Source organism: Panthera tigris, chromosome E1 (assembly GCF_018350195.1).
Source record: "Panthera tigris isolate Pti1 chromosome E1, P.tigris_Pti1_mat1.1, whole genome shotgun sequence".
NCBI lineage: Eukaryota > Metazoa > Chordata > Mammalia > Carnivora > Felidae > Panthera > Panthera tigris.
The window spans coordinates 6,697,325-6,715,222 of NC_056673.1; the positions used below are offsets into that span (position 1 = coordinate 6,697,325).

At 47.2% G+C, this 17,898-nt stretch overlaps 1 protein-coding gene across 2 annotated transcripts in view; it reads left to right on the plus strand.

The window, feature by feature from the left end:
- Positions 1 to 17,898, plus strand: part of MYOCD (myocardin) — a 107,727-nt gene that overhangs the window by 74,726 nt on the left and 15,103 nt on the right. For both annotated transcript variants that reach the window (XM_042966418.1, XM_042966419.1), the window contains 4 exons: positions 342 to 520; positions 2,828 to 2,953; positions 8,572 to 8,816; positions 10,727 to 10,880. In XM_042966418.1, coding sequence (XP_042822352.1) covers positions 342 to 520; positions 2,828 to 2,953; positions 8,572 to 8,816; positions 10,727 to 10,880 — 704 coding nt within the window. The remainder of the gene's footprint in view (positions 1 to 341; positions 521 to 2,827; positions 2,954 to 8,571; positions 8,817 to 10,726; positions 10,881 to 17,898) is intronic.

Here is a 17,898-nt window from a genome sequence, read left to right on the forward strand (position 1 = left end):
TGCACCCTGCTCTCTCGCGCGCGCTCTCTCTCTCTCCCTGTCCCTCCCCTGTGTGTGCTCTCTCACAAAAATAAATAAATAAAAACATTGTTTTAAATGTGCATACGTCACACCTCCTTCCCTCCAGACGCGTCACATTTATAAATGCAGGTCCCCATTTGGAGTAAACACATGAGAAACCACATCATTGAAAACCTGTCTTCACGCTTACCTTGAACTAGAAACAGAGCAAAGGAGACAGATTCGTGCCCCTGACAGGGACGACAAGTTGAAGTGTTTCCCGAAAGCCCTGTGGTCAGCGTCTCAGCCTCTGACCCCCTTCTTGGATTTCACCCCATCAGGTAACCAGGTGAGTCTCTGCAAATCTGCAGATGCCTTTGCCTTCGAGGAGGACAGCAGCAGTGATGGGCTTTCTCCAGACCAGACTCGAAGCGAAGACCCCCAGGGCTCAGCAGGATCCCCAGCGGACAGCAAAGCTTCGGAGACCCCGTTAGCAGGTCCTGCTCTGGGGGCAGTCCAGGTAAATAAACCGCACCTCAGCCCGTCGTGTCTTTGTGGTCCTCAAGGCACACTGCCACCTTTGGTTTTGCGTAGAGACCCCGGTACGTCCCTGGATGGCGCTTCAGATGGGTGCCTCTTCTTACCCGATCCGGTTCTGGGAATCGGTGGGGGCGGGGGGGCAAAGCCTCCAGAAAACACCGAACGAGGAGCCTCTCGGGGCCGTACCCTTTGGCTTACTTGGCTACTCTGCCAAGTAGATGCCTACTATCTCCCAAACTTACGCGCGCGGCTAAAAGAGGCTCTCTGCCATCAGGTGACTCACTAGTCATCTCCTGGATAGAATGTGCCAGCGCAGGCTTCTGGCTTCAAACCCCACGGACTTCCCTGAGTATATTCTCTGCATGGTCCGTGGGGAGGGGAGACCAGGAAGTGCCGACAGGCTGCAAAGCAGGGGGCCCCCGAGGTGCCTCTACGGTTAGCGGGTTTCTGCCTGCCACACCACGTCCAGCCCAGCCCGAGAACGGCAGTCCCCCCCACCCTTTCTGGACCAATCCACAAACACACAGGCCGTGAGGCATGTGTGTTGCAAATACTGTTCAAAAGCACATTTCTAAGAAAAATAATTAACAGCGGCTGGCGCTAGGCACTTCCCAAGCGTTTCCTTTGAGATGCCACACTGTCCTCCAGGCGGGTAGCGTCCATGTGCCTTCTGATGGAGGGGGGACCCAGGCTGTGTGAGGCCGAGCCCCTGCGTGGTCTCCAGACGCTGCAGATTCCCAACCCCCCTGGAGCTTTTACTTCTAGAAGCCGCACAGAGGCTGGATGGGGGCTGCCCTCAGCCTAGCATGATGGTATTCACGCAGACCCAAAGAGGAGATGTGTGTGGACACACACACACACACACTGTTCCGGAACCCGTGTTACTCGCTGGTCATCATCATGCCCTTCTTCACGCGGTGAAGCAAGCAAAGCTGGCACCTGCCGAGGAGAAATGGGACAGAGATAACAAGGAGAGCCGAAACACCCAGGCGTGTGTCCCGCGTGGGTTTGTAAGCAACGCGCGTTCCCTTCCCCTGTGCGCGGCGGCCGGGCTTTGCCGCCCGGCTTCTCCAACAACAGCAGACAGCAGTTTGGATCGCTCGTGGCTGTGGTTCCGATGGTAAATTCCTCAGCTTCTGACTTAAGAATGGTTTGAGGAGAAGACGAGTTCTTTTCTGCTTCACCCAGTTCGAAGAGGACGAGCCGGGGGGGTGATGCCGGGCCGGGTGCAGAAATCACTCTGATCGTACCCAGCGGCCCCGCTGAGCAGAGGAGGACACTGAGGCTCCAGAGGAAAGGATTCTGCAGAGGTTTCTCGGGCGCCGGGGCTCAGGAAAGGATGGGGAGGCTGCAGGGGGAGGTCGTGAGCGGCACCCTGTCCCTTTCTGTCACAGCATCGGGTGGCAGGAGAGGGACAGAAGATGATCACTCTTTTTTCCAAGTTCTCAGCATCCTGGAACACGTCTCTCAGAAAGGTTGTTCATGACACTACACGCACACCCCCCCCGACACACACACATATATATACACACACCTACATATACACGTGTACTCATAAGGAACTATACGTAAACACACAGACACCACACACATATACACACACTTTCTTTACATACATACACATCAATGTACATAAACACATATACACACAGACATGCAGACACATGCATACATATTTACACATACACATATATGCATGCACATACCTATGCATGTATGCACACACATCTACACACGCGTAGACATATATGGACAGACACACACGTATATACAGACCCACAAAAACACACACACGGCACACACAGATAAACACACAAATGTGTACACGCAGACATATGTACACAAACACGTACACCCAGAAACACACCCACACGCACGCACACACGTTTTCCCTCCCATCCGCTAACCCCCTTTTTATCATTTTTTGAGTACTACTTTCCGCCGAAATGCCCACACCCACTTCTCCCTCCTCCTTTTTTCTTCAGTCCCGTTATCAAGTCCAACAGGTAGACCTTGTCACAGGTGGAACTCTCACAGGGTTGACCAGCCGTCTGAGTTTTGGGTTGGCCTAGAACAGGCCATTTCTATACCTGTTTTCTGGAAGAATTATTGACGATGACCCCCTTATCTCTCAACAGTGACCTCAGTTGGTTGACAAATCATATATATATATATATATATATATATATATATATATAAAATCATGATATCATGGCCCCTCTACTTTATTTCCGTGTCCTACGTTTTTTCCTCCTGCATCCTAATATTGCTAAAATTTGGATTTCAGGATCATTCTTCTGGCTCGGAAAATGACAAGAATGACTCAGCCTCACAGCTCAGCAACCTGTCAGACACGGGCAAGCAAGGGCTTGGGACTCTGGGCCCCTCCAGTGCTGGGCACACTGCTGTGAAGGTAGGGATGGGCCAGCAGGGGGCAGAGCTCTCTGAGTTTAGTGTGGCAACGTGGGGGGAGTCACAGGGACCCCTGTGTAGGCTCAGTCCACCGGGAACATCGCGAGTCAGGAGAGGAGAAAGGGGCCCTCCACGTGCATGGACCAAGAGTCGGTTCGCTGTGCAAACGCAGCACAGGTCCTCCGTGTAGAGGAGAAACCTGTGAGCTGTGAGCTCGCGGTTGTTTGGGGTCACAGGTCAGCCAGCATGGGCCTGACTTAAAAGACTTCATCAGGCCAGCCTCGAGACAGCCACAGCAGGTCGAAAGGCACACAGGGTTTATACATGCCATCAGACAGGTAGAGGGGAGTTGGGTTTTATGCAGGGGAAGCAGGTCTGAGGGCTTACGTAACGTAAGGCTCAAATCACCTAAGCCAGTCTCCCTTTGGAGAGAAAGATAAAGGGCGGGTCGCCTTCACAGTAGACTAATAACTATAAGCATTATAGCAGATTCTCGGTTAAATCTTCCCATTATGGCTAATGGTTCACAGAAGGCTCTATCCCCTTTCCAATTAACTGCCTGCTAACGATCACTGGGTTTTGTCGCTAATCATATTTTATCCCAAATAGCTTCTCTAGGGTCACCACTTAATGAGAGCGGAGATGTCTCTTATGAAATATTTGTTAAAAGAGCATAAGAATCAGCGTTTAAAGTAACAGCTCCGGGTCCCTTCTACCGCATATACACAAAAGAGGTTCTCGTGTTCCAAGTGGACGGCAGGCATTTCCGCTTCCCTGTAAATCTCCCTAAACCTCGCTAGAAACCCACTCCCTACGTAGCTGAAATCTTACTAGCAATTCACTCAGATCAACAGCCTTTGAAATTACAGGGCCGTCGATAGGTTTTGCTCATTGCAGGTGGAGGAAGGAGGTGGTTCACATTATCTATACCATTGTGTACAAGGAGAAATTTTATTACTATTTCCAGCAGCGTAGTTAAGTGTTGCATAGGTCAGATTAGCACTGCCTTCAGCCTCACTGTACTAAGGAAATGTGACGGTTGCCCAGAGGGAGGACAGGTCGATTTCAGTGAAGAGCAGGATTGATGGGCAGCGGATCCGATGGGACTGGTTGTGTATGTGAGAGCCAACATCCCTGCTGGGTTGGTCAGTGCCTGTGAATTCTCAGTTGTTCTCCATTCATTATCTCTACCTTAGGAAGATGCTAGAGGGCTTCTCCAAGAAGGAAGCGGGCAAGCTGGGGGAAAGACATCTGTGCCCTATTGGCTTCATAAGGTCCATTGGAGGCCACTGAGAGAATGTACCAGAATTCCCTGACAACTGTCCAGCCCTATGTAAGGGAAAGGTGTTCTCAATGCAGGCTCCTTGAAGATATATATCAGAGATGAAAAAAATAGGATTCCTGTTCTCAAGAAGCCTGTAGTCTAATTGGGTCACAGCCACCACTAACCCACATAGTGTTTTGAGCAGATAAGAAACATGTACCATAAGGGACTTGAGTAGACATTTCTCCAAAGATAAGAAAATTGCCAGGGTGCCTGGGCTGTCTCAGTCAGTTAAGCGTCTGACTCTTGATTTCAGCTAGGGTCATGATCTCAACGTTCATGGGTTCGAGCCCCACATCAGGCTCTGTGCTGAGAGAGCAGAGCCTGCTTGGGATTTTGTCTCTCCCTCTCTCTTTGCCCGTACCGTGCTCGTGTGCACTCTCTCTCCCTCAAATAAACTGGAAAAAAATTTTTTTAAGAAACGAAAGAAATTGCCAATAAGCACCTGGAAAGGTGTCAAGTGTCATTGGCCATCAGGGAAATGAAACTCAAATTCACAACAAAATACCACTTCATGCCCACCAAAATGGCTCTAGTGAAAAAACAGTAAATAACAAGTGTTGATGAGGATGAGGAGATTGGAAAGCTCTTACACATGGCTGGTGGCAACGTAAAATGGTGCGTCCACTGTGGAAAATAGCTTGGTGGTTCCTCAGAAAATTAAACGTTGAATTGCCCTATGACCCAGAAATCCCTCTCCTTGGGTGTATGTCCAAAAATATGGAAAATGGGTGTCCCAGCAAAATCTTGTACATGAATATTCATGGCAGCACTATTCACAATATTCAAGAGTCGGAATGAAGTCCAATGTCCGTGAGCTGAAGGATGGATAAGCTTGTGGTATATCCAGAGGGATGAAGTCCTGAAAATATGATGCTTAAGTGAAAGAAGCCAGACACAAAAGGCCACATACTGTATGATTCTGGGTGTTTTTTTTTTTTAATGTTTATTTATTTTGAGAGAGAATGCGAGAGTGTGGGAGGGGCAGAGAGAGAGAGAGAGCAGGGTGGGACAGAGAGAGAATCCCAAGCAGGCTCCACACTGTCAGTACAGAGCCCAACACAGGGCTCGATCCCACAAACCATGAGATCATGACCTGAGCTGAAATCAAGAGTCAAGATGCTTAACCAACTGAACCCCCCCAGGCACCTCCCCGGTATATGAAATATCCTGAATAGGCAAATCCAGGCAGACAGAAAACAGACGAGTGGTTTCTGGGGACTGCACCAAGGAGAAAATGGGGAGTGACTGCTTAGTGGGTATGGGGTCTCCTGGGGGTGATGAAAACGTTCTGGAACTATATAGTGATGACCTTCACACAACACTGTGAATCGTATACTTGTGAATTGTGGTAGTTACTGGGGCGATTTGTAGGTTACTTGTGTTTTACCACAATACAAAGAAGAGGTTCCTGTTTCTTGGGTGGCCAGCGCCCCCATCAGGGCCAGCAGTGTAGGAAGCAGGACTTCAGTCTCCCCCACCCCCGGGGCAGGGTATGCCGTGGTGCGACCCTTATCAGACTGCCTCAAAATGCTGCCTGACACCTTCAGGTGAGAGAGAGCACTGTGAGCTGGGACAGGCTTCCCAGGTGAGCCGGGGTGTGAGCCCCCCGGGGAGAATGGGCAGGACTTAGTTAAGCAGGTGCAGGATGGAGTTGCAGACAGCAGGAAATTGCCAGGCAGAGGCGGGGGAGCCCGGTAAGCTTTGGGGTGGGGAGGGGTCCAGCAGTTCAGTGAACTGTCTTGGGCAGGTGGGGGTTTGGGCTTCGTCTCGCAGGGCAGGACCCGCAAACTGATTGTCGCGGGGGTGGTTCGTTGTGGGACAGGCCCAGTGCGTGAGCAGGTTTCCCTCAGGATGCCTTCTTGCAGGGGCACCTGGGTGGCTCAGTCCGTTGAGCCTCCAACTCTTGATTTGGTCATGAGCTCACGGTTGGTGAGTTCGAGCCCCACATTGGGCTCTGTACCGCTAGTGTGGAGCCTGCTTGGGATCCTCTCTCTCCATCCCCCTCTCTCTGCCCCTCCCTGGGGCCCTCTCTCTCTCTCTCTCTCTCTCTCTCTCAAAATAAATAAATAAACTTAAAAAAAAAAAAAAGAATGCCTTCTTGCAAAAAAAGTCACGTACTCTTGAGCCACGGGCCGGACCATTCCCTGGGTTTTATATCCACCTCTGCTTTAGAAAGATATGCTCCCCTCCCATTGGCCAATGGTTCGTTTTCTGTTTTCTACCTAGAACCAAAAATAAAAAGAAAGAAAAAAAAATGAACTTACGACCTCAGGATGTTCTGGCTTCCAAAAAGTATGAAACTATACAGTTCCATGGAGTCAGAGTTCTGTGAGGACAATAGCCTTTCCCCTCCACTCTCCAGAGAAAATGGTCCAATTTGAGTAACTTCCGGAATGTTCCGAGTCCCTGTGCGACAGTGGCCTGGAGAAAAAGTTCCCCACCCCTGACTTACCGGCAAGACCAGGCTTGCAGAGTCCCAGGTCGAGGTGGGAACAGATGCCGGGCTGGAGCAAAGCAGGGCCCAGCTGATTGCAGGAGCCCTGCAGAAATTCTCCCAGTGCAGAAGACTGATTGATTAGTTAATTAGAATGCTAATCGATTAAGGAGAAATGGCGCCACCCAGCACAGGGGAATGCTTGTTCTCATTAGCTATGACTTTCCGAGAGAAGAAGCCACCTTGAGAAAACACCAAAGGGGCTTCGGTGGTGGGACGTGTGGCCTCAGAGACTTGCAAGTTGTAGGCTCCTTCCGATGGGTCACTTTCAGATGTGTGCTTTGTGGTTAAAATGGGGACACTGCCCAGTGGGATCCTGCCTGCCGGCTATTTGGGAGCCCCCTCTTCTGGACACCGCTGGTACTACACTTCCCCTGCACAGTTTGCCCAAAGCCTCAGGATGCTTTTATCGTGACTTCCCGGTTCTCCGTTTCAATCTTCTGTAATAAAGTCAGGGCTTGAAAATTAAGATTTTTTTTTCCAGCTGATCACTGTACGGACTACCTTTTGCAGGTTATAGGCATAATCACAGTGTCCTTTTGAGACCTGTTACTATTTCACTGGTATCTTTCAGCGTCCTTGCATCGGTCCCTGAGAGGAAAACGAAGAACATTTTCCCCAACTTCCAGGGGAAAGTAACAGAGATGTGGGAAAGTAATTGTACCAAGTTCAGAAATTTGTCGTAGCTTCCTAGCCTGTAGCTTTAACTCATTTTGGTGCGTCTGAGTCACGTGCTGCGATGGGTAGCTTCTAGAAGGGCCCCTGTGGGTGGTTAACCCTTCTCACGGTAAGTCAAGAATCATTATTCCAGAAGGTGTCACTTCCTGGCCTTATATCAGTATTTGGGGAAAGTATTGGTGGAAAGGGGACTCTATCTTACTTTTTCACCCAAAGCAGCAAAAATCCACATTGTGGATTTTTGAGGACAGGTTTAATTTCGTCCAGGATGATGTTACTTTTCTATTAAGTTTATATATTTATCGAGAGAGAGAGAGAGAGAGAGAGAGAGAGAGAGAGAGAGAAAACCAGCAGGGGAGGGGCAGAGAGAGAGAAGGAGAAAGAGGCTCAAAATCATGAACCTTGAAATCATAACCTGAGCCAAGTCAGACCCACCCAGGAGCCCCCAAAGTGATGTGATTCATAAGTCAATTTACTGAAGCACTTTACTAAACGTGATTTCGGGTACACATTTGAAGGAATTTTCTTATGACCCCATCTCAAGATGAGATCGTATCCTTTCTTTCTTTTATTAAGTTTTTCTAAATTTGGTTTTGAGAGAGAGACGAGAGCACGAGCTGGGAAGGGGCAGAGAGAGACGGGACAGAGAATCCGAAGCAGGCTCCAGGCTCTGAGCTGTCAGCACAGAGCCCGACGTGGGGCTCGAACCCACAAAACGTGAGATTCTGACCTGAGCCAAAGTCGGACGCTTAACTGACTGAGCCACCCCGGTGCCCCGAGATCGTATCCTTTCTTAGACCACCTGTTGGTTTTAGCTTAGGGAAGCCTCCTCACCAAAACATAGGCTTACTTACATCTTCCTCTGCGCTGGGAAGGAAATGCTCCTGGAGCCCCTTCCAAGATTCACGACCCTCCTTCTAGAGTGATGCACCTGTCGTAGTTCTGTTGGATAGACACCTTAATGCCCCAGGATCTCTGTGCATGGTGCCTCTGCTGTGTTGTATTTGTGGGATCCGAGGAAGCCCATCAAACAGACCCCCTTCGTGATCCACCCATGACGTCAAGCCACCCCCACCCCCACCCCCTAAAGCACGTGCCGTTTCTCCACCCCCCTCTGCAGTCCAAGTCCTTGAGCGACAGTAAGAACCGCCACAAAAAGCCCAAGGACCCCAAGCCCAAGGTGAAGAAGCTCAAATATCACCAGTACATCCCCCCAGACCAGAAGGCCGAGAAGTCGCCTCCGCCCATGGACTCGGCCTACGCACGGCTGCTCCAGCAACAACAGCTGTTTCTACAGCTCCAAATCCTCAGCCAGCAGGAACAGCACCGGCTCAGCTACCCTGGGATTCACCAAGCTCAGCTCAAGTAAGTCGGGAGAGCCTGGCGGGGGGTGGCGGCGATGGGCAGAGGTCAGCCGGCGAGGGCTTGTGCGAGTCTGAGGCACCTGCCGGGCCGGCACCGGGATGCCCCGTGAGTCCCGGATCGTACCGGGTCCTCGTCAGGTGGGTGTAGAATGGGACTCCGTGGAGAACCTGTGCCCATGTCTTTAGGGACCTGAGGCTGGGAGGAAGCAAAGAAATCAGTGCCCAGGTGAAGGGAACCAGGCCAAGAAAAGGGATTAGCACTCTCAGACTGAATGGTGAAACAGAGAGGAGAAACCATGGGAGAATGGTTTTGTTTTTTTTTTAATAATTGATTTTTTTTAAGTTTATCCATTTATTTTTAAGAAAGAGCAGGGGAGGGGCAGAGAGGAAAGAGAGAGAGAGAGAGAGAGAGAGAGAGAGAGGATCCCAAGCAGGCTCCATGCTGTCAGCACAGAGCCCGACATGGGGCTCGAACTGACGATCACGAGATTGTGACCTGAGCCAAAACCGAGAGTCGACGCTTAAGAGACTGAGCCACCCAGGTGCCCCCATAAGAACGGTTGGTTGAATTCACTCAGCCCTTATGCTTTAGGAAGCAACAGCGCTAAGTGACTCAGTGACAGCCCCCAAAGATTGACTCCTGGACCCTGATGGGGGCGTGTGACCTCACTGTGGGTCACTGTTTAAATGGGCATCCCTTTCAACTCTACAGGTGGGATATAGGTTCCCTCACCTGTCTCTGTTCAGCGTCCGATCAGGTTGGCAATGATGCTGAGTGTTGAATACAGTCATGCTTTACAAGGCGTGATGGTGCCCCCACGGGACAGTGAACCTGCTCAACCATAGGTGGACACGTCCTCTCCCCTCGGCCAAAATCTCTACCACTCCCTCCTGTCTCCCCAGAACTCAGCTGGAGCTCACTTGCCACGTGTCATGGAGCCTGTACTCTTGTCTTCCTCACCCAGCCTCTTCTGCCGATTTATTAGTTGCCCGATCCTTGCTGGCAATTAGCTTGTGACCTGATCTCAACGCAAGTTGCCCAATCAGGGTTCCGGCCACCCAGTTCCAATGTGCTGGGGAGGCTTTCCCCACATTGCCAAGCCCCCGCCGGGTGCCCTACCGTTCCACTCAATTCTGGCACTGTCTGCCTAGAGATGGCATCAGATCCCACAGGTTAAGGGCTCAGTTCTACAAGACTTCCCAGCCTCCTCCCCCCGTTTCAGATACCAATTGCAAGTCTACAAGTTGTGGCCTGGGCTTCTGGTTGACCCGGCTATAGGTCAGAGGCTTCCATGACTTCCTCCTTGGGTTCGATTAATTTGCTGGAGTGGCTCACAGAAATCAGAGAAACACCTTATTTACTAGATCATTGGCTTATTGTAAAAGGATAGAACTCAGAAGCAGCCAGAATGAAGAGATGCCTAAGGCAAGGGGTGTGGGAAAGGGTGAGGAACTTCCTGCCCCTTCCACTCCCCCTCGTTCTCCACGTGTTCGCCAACGTGGATGCTCTCTGAACTCCATTCTTTTAGGTTTTATAGAGTCTTCATTACAGGCATGACTGATTAAATCATTGGCCATTGGTGAATGGCTTGACCTTGAGCCCCCATCTTGTCTCCTCAGAGTTCAGGGGGTGGGACTAAAATTCCAACCACAAATCGTAGGGTTGGTTCTTAGGCAATCGGCCCCCACCCTTCGGTGACCTAGGGGCTTTCACAAAGTCGCCTCCTTAACATAACAAGTGGCACCTTTGGGGCTCTTCTCACTTAGAAATTCCAAGGATTTTAGGAGCTCTGTGCCAGAAAGAGGGTAGAGGGCCAAATATGTAATTTCTTATTGTACATCACAGTATCACGCCCCCATATGTGTATCTGGCCATGTTTTAAGGGCCCTTTTTTGTTGTTTGCTTTTCAGGGAACCAAACGAACAGATGGTCAGAAATCCAAACTCCACTTCAGCACCACTGAGCAATACCCCTTTGTCTCCTGTCAAAAACAGCTTTTCTGGACAAACTGGTGTCTCTTCTCTCAAACCAGGCCCCCTCCCATCAAACCTAGATGATCTGAAGGTAGAGGATTTGGTGTGATTTTTTTCTTTTCTTTTTTCTTTTCTTTTCTTTTCTTTTCTTTTCTTTTCTTTTCTTTTCTTTTCTTTTCTCTTCTCTTCTTTTCTTTCTCTCTCCTTCTCTTTCTTTTTCTCTCTTTTTCTTTCTCTCTCTCTCAACAAATACAACAGATTTTTTTAAGCTTTTATTATTAATCTCTGCACCAAACGTGGGGTTCAAACTCACAACCCCGAGATCAAGAGTCTCATGTTTTACCGACTGAGCCAGCCAGGCACCCCAACAAATACATCAGTAGATTTTTAACACCATTTTTACCAACTGATTTCTTGAGTAAACTAGTGAAAGGGAGAATGTATGGGGGAGACTTAAGTAAGTGACAGAATTTTATTTTATTTTTAAAATGTATTTATTTATTTTGAAAGAGAGACAGAGAGTATGAGTGGAAGAGGGGCAGAGAGAGAGAGGGAGAGAGAGAATCCCAAGCAGGCTCCACGCTGTCAGGACAGAGCCCAACGCAGGGCTCAACTCATGAAGCGTGAGACAATGACCTGTGCAACCTCGGGCTACTTTCCTAATTTCTCTACATCGTAGATTGCTTATTTGCACAAATGAGTTATTGTGAGAACCCAGTGGAATCCTATATACATGATAGAGCTTAGCACAGAGAATAGCTGTAAGACTGATGTGACCTTCCAGAACGCTCTTAGAGCTTCGCACGGAGAGGAACTGTAAGATTGATGTGAGCTTCCAGAATGCTCTAAGCCAATGGTCAATTCCATGATGAACTTTTACAGCCTCTGGTGAAATGAAAAAAGTAAGAATCACGTAAAGGGCTTTTCATAAATCTAAGTGTGTTCAACACACCTGATTGATCTTTATTCCAAGTATTTATTTCCTCCCGATGTTTTCAGTGCTGAAGATCCTTTCTGTTAGGGAGCAGTGACAGTAGTGGGTGGAAGGTGGGTGTTTCTAGTAGAGTTTTGTTTCTTTGTATTAAGCAGGGGTATTGTTAAATAAGAATATTAGTCTTAGTTGACAAGGTGAAATGTTGGTAACCCTATGTCCACCGCATAATTGAAAACAATGTACTGTTCTGTGAAATCCCCAAATCTGAGAACCTCTGCTCTGAAATGTCATAGCAACTTGTTAAGTGCTGTGCGTGTGAGAGAGAAAGCCATTTGCTCCGAATCGCAGACCTCACGGAGGCCACAGAGGATCAAATGACCTTGGGCTTTGAGTTGAACCTGGCGCGTTTCAGAGCAGTGCTCAGAACGGGCATATTCATATATATTCAGCCATCCGGTGTTAGCAAAAGAACTAAAGAAGGTGGTTGAAGTGCCTTCCATTCCTGTAACGTGTGAGCACACCTTCTCCCCTCAGTGCCTCACTCCATTTTCTGTGGTTACACCTGTTCGCCTGGTTTCTGCCCCTGTGTTACTCTCTACCCTCCCCCAAGGACCTTATCAGTTTTCCCCAAAACATCAGATTCCTATAGGTCCCCAGGGCCTTCACCATACCAGTCTTTCTCAGTCCCTGTTTGTCTCCCTCATCCCCCTTCTCAGCCTTTGGTCATTATCTGCTCTGGGGGAGAGGTAGGGTTGGGATTATTTCGAATGAAAGAAAATTAATTCTATGGCTGCCAAGGGCCAACACCAGTCACTTGATATCAATCGCTCCTCTGTCTCTTCCACTTGGAATAAAAAATGCTTAGGCTTCACTGAGATTGTTTTAATTTTGCATCCATAAACCTGGAGGAGGATGCCAAGCTTGTGACAATGCCCCCCCCCCCCGCCGAGCAGTGGGTCACCCACCCTTCACTCCCCACATCATAAATCCATGGAGGTAAAAGTAGGTCCTGTCACCTAGAAAACAATATACTCAATGCAGTAAGCCAGGCACAAAGGGACAACTTTTCTATGAGTCTGCTTTATAGCAGGTGCCTGGCGAAGACAAATTCATAGCGACAGAAAGTCCAATGGCGACTACCAGGGGCTGGGGAGAGGAGTATGCGGAGTTGGTGTCTAATAGATACATAGGTTCTGTTTGTGATGAGGACAAAGTCCTGGAGATGGATAGTGGTGATATTTGCACAACAGCATGAGTGTACTGACCCCAACTGAACTTCATACTTAAAGGTGATTAAATGCTAAAAATGTATGCTGTACATCTTTAACCACAATAAAAATGATTTTTCTTAAAAGTGGTCTACCTTAGGGGCGCCTGGGTGGCTCCGTCGGTTGAGCGGCCGACTTCGGCTCAGGTCATGATCTCGCAGTCGGTGAATTCGAGCCCCGCATCGGGCTCTGTGCTGACGGCTCAGAGCCTGGAATCTGCTCTGGATTCTGGCTCCCTCTCTCTCTGCCCCTCCCCAGCTCACACTCCGTTCTGTCTCTCAAAAATGAATACACGTTAAAAAAAATTTTTTTAATAAAAAAATAGTTTACCTTAGGATGGGATCTTGGGTCAGGTAGATCTGGAGTTGGCTTGGCCCCAGACAAAGCACAGTCCAGATGTGATGTGCCATCTGGCAGAGTCCCCCAGAGATGGCTTCCTCCATGTGCACGTGCTCAGAACAATTGGCTGGTTAGAGTTATGGTAATTAGCACAGATACGAGGAAATGATGACCGTAGCAGCTACCATTTTTTTTTGGCGTAAACTATCAGTCGAACATCCTATATAGATTTGCTTCCACTTTCCACCGTGCAAGATACGTTTTAAATGTGAACATACAAATCAGGACCTCAGAGAAGCTGAATGAATAATGCATCGCTCCTCCTCCTAGATAGTGTTGATATTTACGTGCCGTGAGTGCTATACGGTGGTTTTCTATATAAGAGAAAGATATTGTTCATAAACCTAATACCGAACCTGATAGCACAGGTGGGAATAGTGGGAGAAATACACGAGTTCCATCAGAACGTAGGTGGACGTGCAAATCTTTTATCTTCGTGAATTTTCTCCCTCACCTGTGGAAGCCATCCCAATTCCATGTGGTCATTTGATGGCTTTGCCTTGTGCTTCCAGAGCCCACAGGCTGAATGCTATGCAAGTTAACCAGCTTGTAAAAATGATAAAACTGGGGGGTTGAACTTAAGCGAGTGACGTTTCTGTCTTTTTAGTGTTATTTTATTTTAAATTCCAGTATAGTTAACATACAGTGTTAGTAGCAGGTGTACAATATAGTGATTCAGCCGTTCTGTACATCACCCAGGGCTCATCACGACAGGCGCACTCCTAAATCCCCATCACCCGTTTCCCCCACCCCTCCTCCCCTCTGGGAAGCATCAGTGTATTCTCTATAGTTAAGAATCTGTGTCTTCGTTTGTCTCTCTCTCTCTCTCTGTCTCTCTTTTTTTGCCTTTGTTTTTGTTTGTTTCTTTCTAATGCCACATATGAGTGAAATCAAATGGTATTTGTCTTTCTCTGATGGACTTATTTCACTTAGCATAGTACTCTCTGGCTCCATCCATGTCATTGCAAACGGCACAGTTTCATTCTTTTTTACAGCTGAATAATATTCCACTGTATATATACACACACCACCTCTTCTTTATCCATTCATCTATCGTTGGACACTTGGGCTGCTTCCATAATTTGTCTATTGTGAATAATGCTGCTATAAACATAGGGGCGCATGTATCCCTTTGAACTGGTGTTTTTGTGTTTTTTGAATAAATACTCAGTAGTGCGATTACTGGATCATAGGGTGGCCCTGTTTTTAATTGAGCGATTTCAGAGGTTTTGCTATTGTCATTTGAGATGAGGGGAGGGACAGACAGAGAAACCTTAATTGGACTTGACGACTGGGTGTGTGGGGAGAGGTGCCACCTGGGAGTGTGACACTGGGGGCAGAAATTGGGAGGGCAGAATGGGGATCTGATCTGAAGGGATGTTGGCAAGTGCATTCAGTTTGGGGAAACTGAGTCACGGGTACCACCAGGACAAGCGAAGGGAAATGTCTAGCCAGTTTCCACGCAGTTAGAAACACACTGCATAGTTCAGCTCAACTGTGCCATTGGGCTAGGCACAGAAATGTTGGAATCTAAACATTAACACAAGCGGGGGGCACCTGCGAGACTCAGTCAGTTAAGCATCTGACTTCGGCTCAGGTCATGATCTCATGGTTCATGAGTTCGAGCCCTGCGTCGGGCTCTGTGCTGACAGCTCAGAGCCTGGAGGCTGCTTCGGATTCTGTGTCTCCCTCTCTCTCTGCCCCTCCCCTGCTCATGCTCTCTCTCTCTCTAGCTCTCTCTCTCTCTCTCTCTTAAAAATAAATAAACATTAAAAAAATATTTGGAATTGTTTGCATAGCGGGTCAGTTCAAAATACAGGACTGACTGAAAAGGAGAGCAAATGGAAAGAGTGGGAGGGAAGGAAGGAGAAGAGGAATAAAGGAAGCAGGTGATGTGATCATATCTTGGAAAAGGAAGAAGAGGAACTAATAAAGGTGACCCTTAAAACAGGCAATCAGAAAGATAAGGTAACGAAGGTGGATGTTCTCCCAAAATATTCACATTTTGCAGAATAGGAATAAAAGGGGGAAAGCATTGAGAAAAGAGTTTGACTTCTCATTAAAAAGTTATACATGGGGGCGCCTGTGTGGCTCAGTCAGTTAAGTGTCTGACTCTTGGTTTTGGCTCAGGTCATGATCTCATGGTTCATGGGATCAAGCCCCGTGTCGGGCTCTGTGCTGATGGTGTGGAGCCTGCTTGGGATTTTCTCTCTTCCTCTGCCCTTCCTGTGCTCGCTCTCTCTCTCTCTCTCTCTCTCTCTCTCAAAATAGTTATACCTTCAAAAAAGAGTTATACATGGTAACATCACAGTATGTGCATTTTTTTTTTTGCATCTTGTTTCTAACAAACTGGAGAGCCAGAGAGCATGGGAGACAGACAGGGAGAGAGAGAGAAATGGGAAATTTAAAAACTGGGAAAATATGAAAGATTTTAAGAAATAATTGTTTGTGCATTTTAGTTCTCATAATGGTCTTTTATCTGTGTGTTTTTTGTAATGTACTTATTTTTTAGAGAAAGATATCAAAATATTTACAGATTAAATTATATGATTTGCTTCAACATAATTCAGGAAATGTGGAAATGGTTTGGGGATTAACTGAACCCAGACTGAACATGAATTGATCATTGTTGAAGCTGGTTGATGGGTACATGTGGCTCATTATAATTTAAAATTTTATCAACTTTTGTGGATGTTCGAAATTTTTCATAGTACATGGTTGAAAGAGTTATCAGGGAATAAAAGACCTATGAATGTAGGAAAGAGGTGTATACAAACCTTTGTCCCAACCAAGCCCACCCAGCCTAATATTCTGAAACATAAAGTAAACTGAACCCAACAAGTATTCATGTTATTTCAGAATATGAGCTGCATTATTTAATGATGTAGTTTAAAATATTCAGTGCCAGAACAGAGCCTAAAAATAAATGTAGAACTCATTAATTTTAAGGAACTCAAAGTTAAAACAATAATGGGTTGCCATTTCGCACTTTTTCAAACCAGCAAATCTAAAAGAAAATGATAAAAACAATACCAGAAAGAGGAAGAGGAGAAGGTATATTTTTTGCCTGTGGTAGTGTGAGTTGTGATCCTTTTAAAATAACTTTTAAATGATTGGAAGGTGGTAATATATTTACTATTGAAGCGTGACAATGTATGGAAAAGTAAAGAGCATTTTAAAAGATAATTGAGGGGCGCCTGGGTGGCTTTGGCTCAGGTCATGATCTCATAGTTCGTGAGTTTGAGCCCCACTTTGGGTGAGCTCAAGCTCTGCTTCCAGTGAGCTCTGCTTTTCTCTCTCTCTCCCTGTCCCTTCCTCCCTCCCTCCCTCTTCCTCCTCCCTGTCTCTTTCCCCCTCACTCCCTTGTGCCCTCTCTCTCCCCTCCCAAAAAGATCATTGATTCACAGCCTTGCAGATCATATTTCCTTATAGACTTCAAATGCAGATGCACATTATTTGTTTGCAAAGTTATTGTTGTCAAGTAATTCTGTAAAAGCATGAATTTCTGGCATGCTTTTTTGTGTAACTTACCATGAACCTTTTTCATAACTTTCAATATTCAACTAACATTTTAATTTTGATTTAATTTTTTTAATCTTTATTTACTTTCGAGAGGCAGAGAGACAGAGTGCGAGCGGGGGAGGAACAGAGAGAGAGGGAGACACAGAATCCGAAGCAGGCTCCAGGCTCTGAGCTGCCAGCACAGAGCTCGACGCAGGGCTCGAACCCACGAACCGCGAGATCATGACCTGAGCTGAAGTCGGACGCTCAACCGACTTGAGCCACCCAGGCGCCCCTCATTTTTATTTTTAATAGCAGCACATCATTCTACCACCTAGTTCTTCGGATTCTGTGTCTCCCTCTCTCTCTGCCCCTCCCCCACTCATGTTTTCTCTCTCTTTCTTTCTCTGTCTCTCCGTCAAAAATAAATAAACATTAATTTTTTTTTAAGTGTATCTTTTGTTTGTGAAGCATTGGAGTATGTCCATGACCCATTTTGGGGTGTTGGTTTATTTGGGGGGGCGTTATTAAGCACATTTGGTGCATTGAGCTTTACTGACATTTTATTATTTGCCCTGCAATTTTTTTTGTCTGAGATTGCTATCTGCGTTTGCATTTTCTTTTTGGTGTTTTTGACTTATAGGAGTTTTTGTGTGTTTTAATTTGAAAGCATGAGCAGAGAGAGAGAGAGAGAGAGAGAGAGAGAGAGAGAGAGAGAATCTTAAGCAGGCTCCACACTCAACACAGAGCCCAACACGGAGCTCGATCCCACAACCCTGGGTTCATGACCTGAGCTGAAATCAAGAGTGGGGCGCTCAACTGACCGAGCCACCCAGGCGCCCTGGAGTTTTTGATTTTTGCTGTCAGTATTTTTATGATCACTTTCTTGGCTTTCAGGCTCAAAAGATCTTTCCCTACAAAATATCAGAAGAGTATTTCCCTTCCCTATATAGTCTTCTAGCTGTTTTATGGCATTAACATTTAGATATTTAATGTTTCCTGTTTTA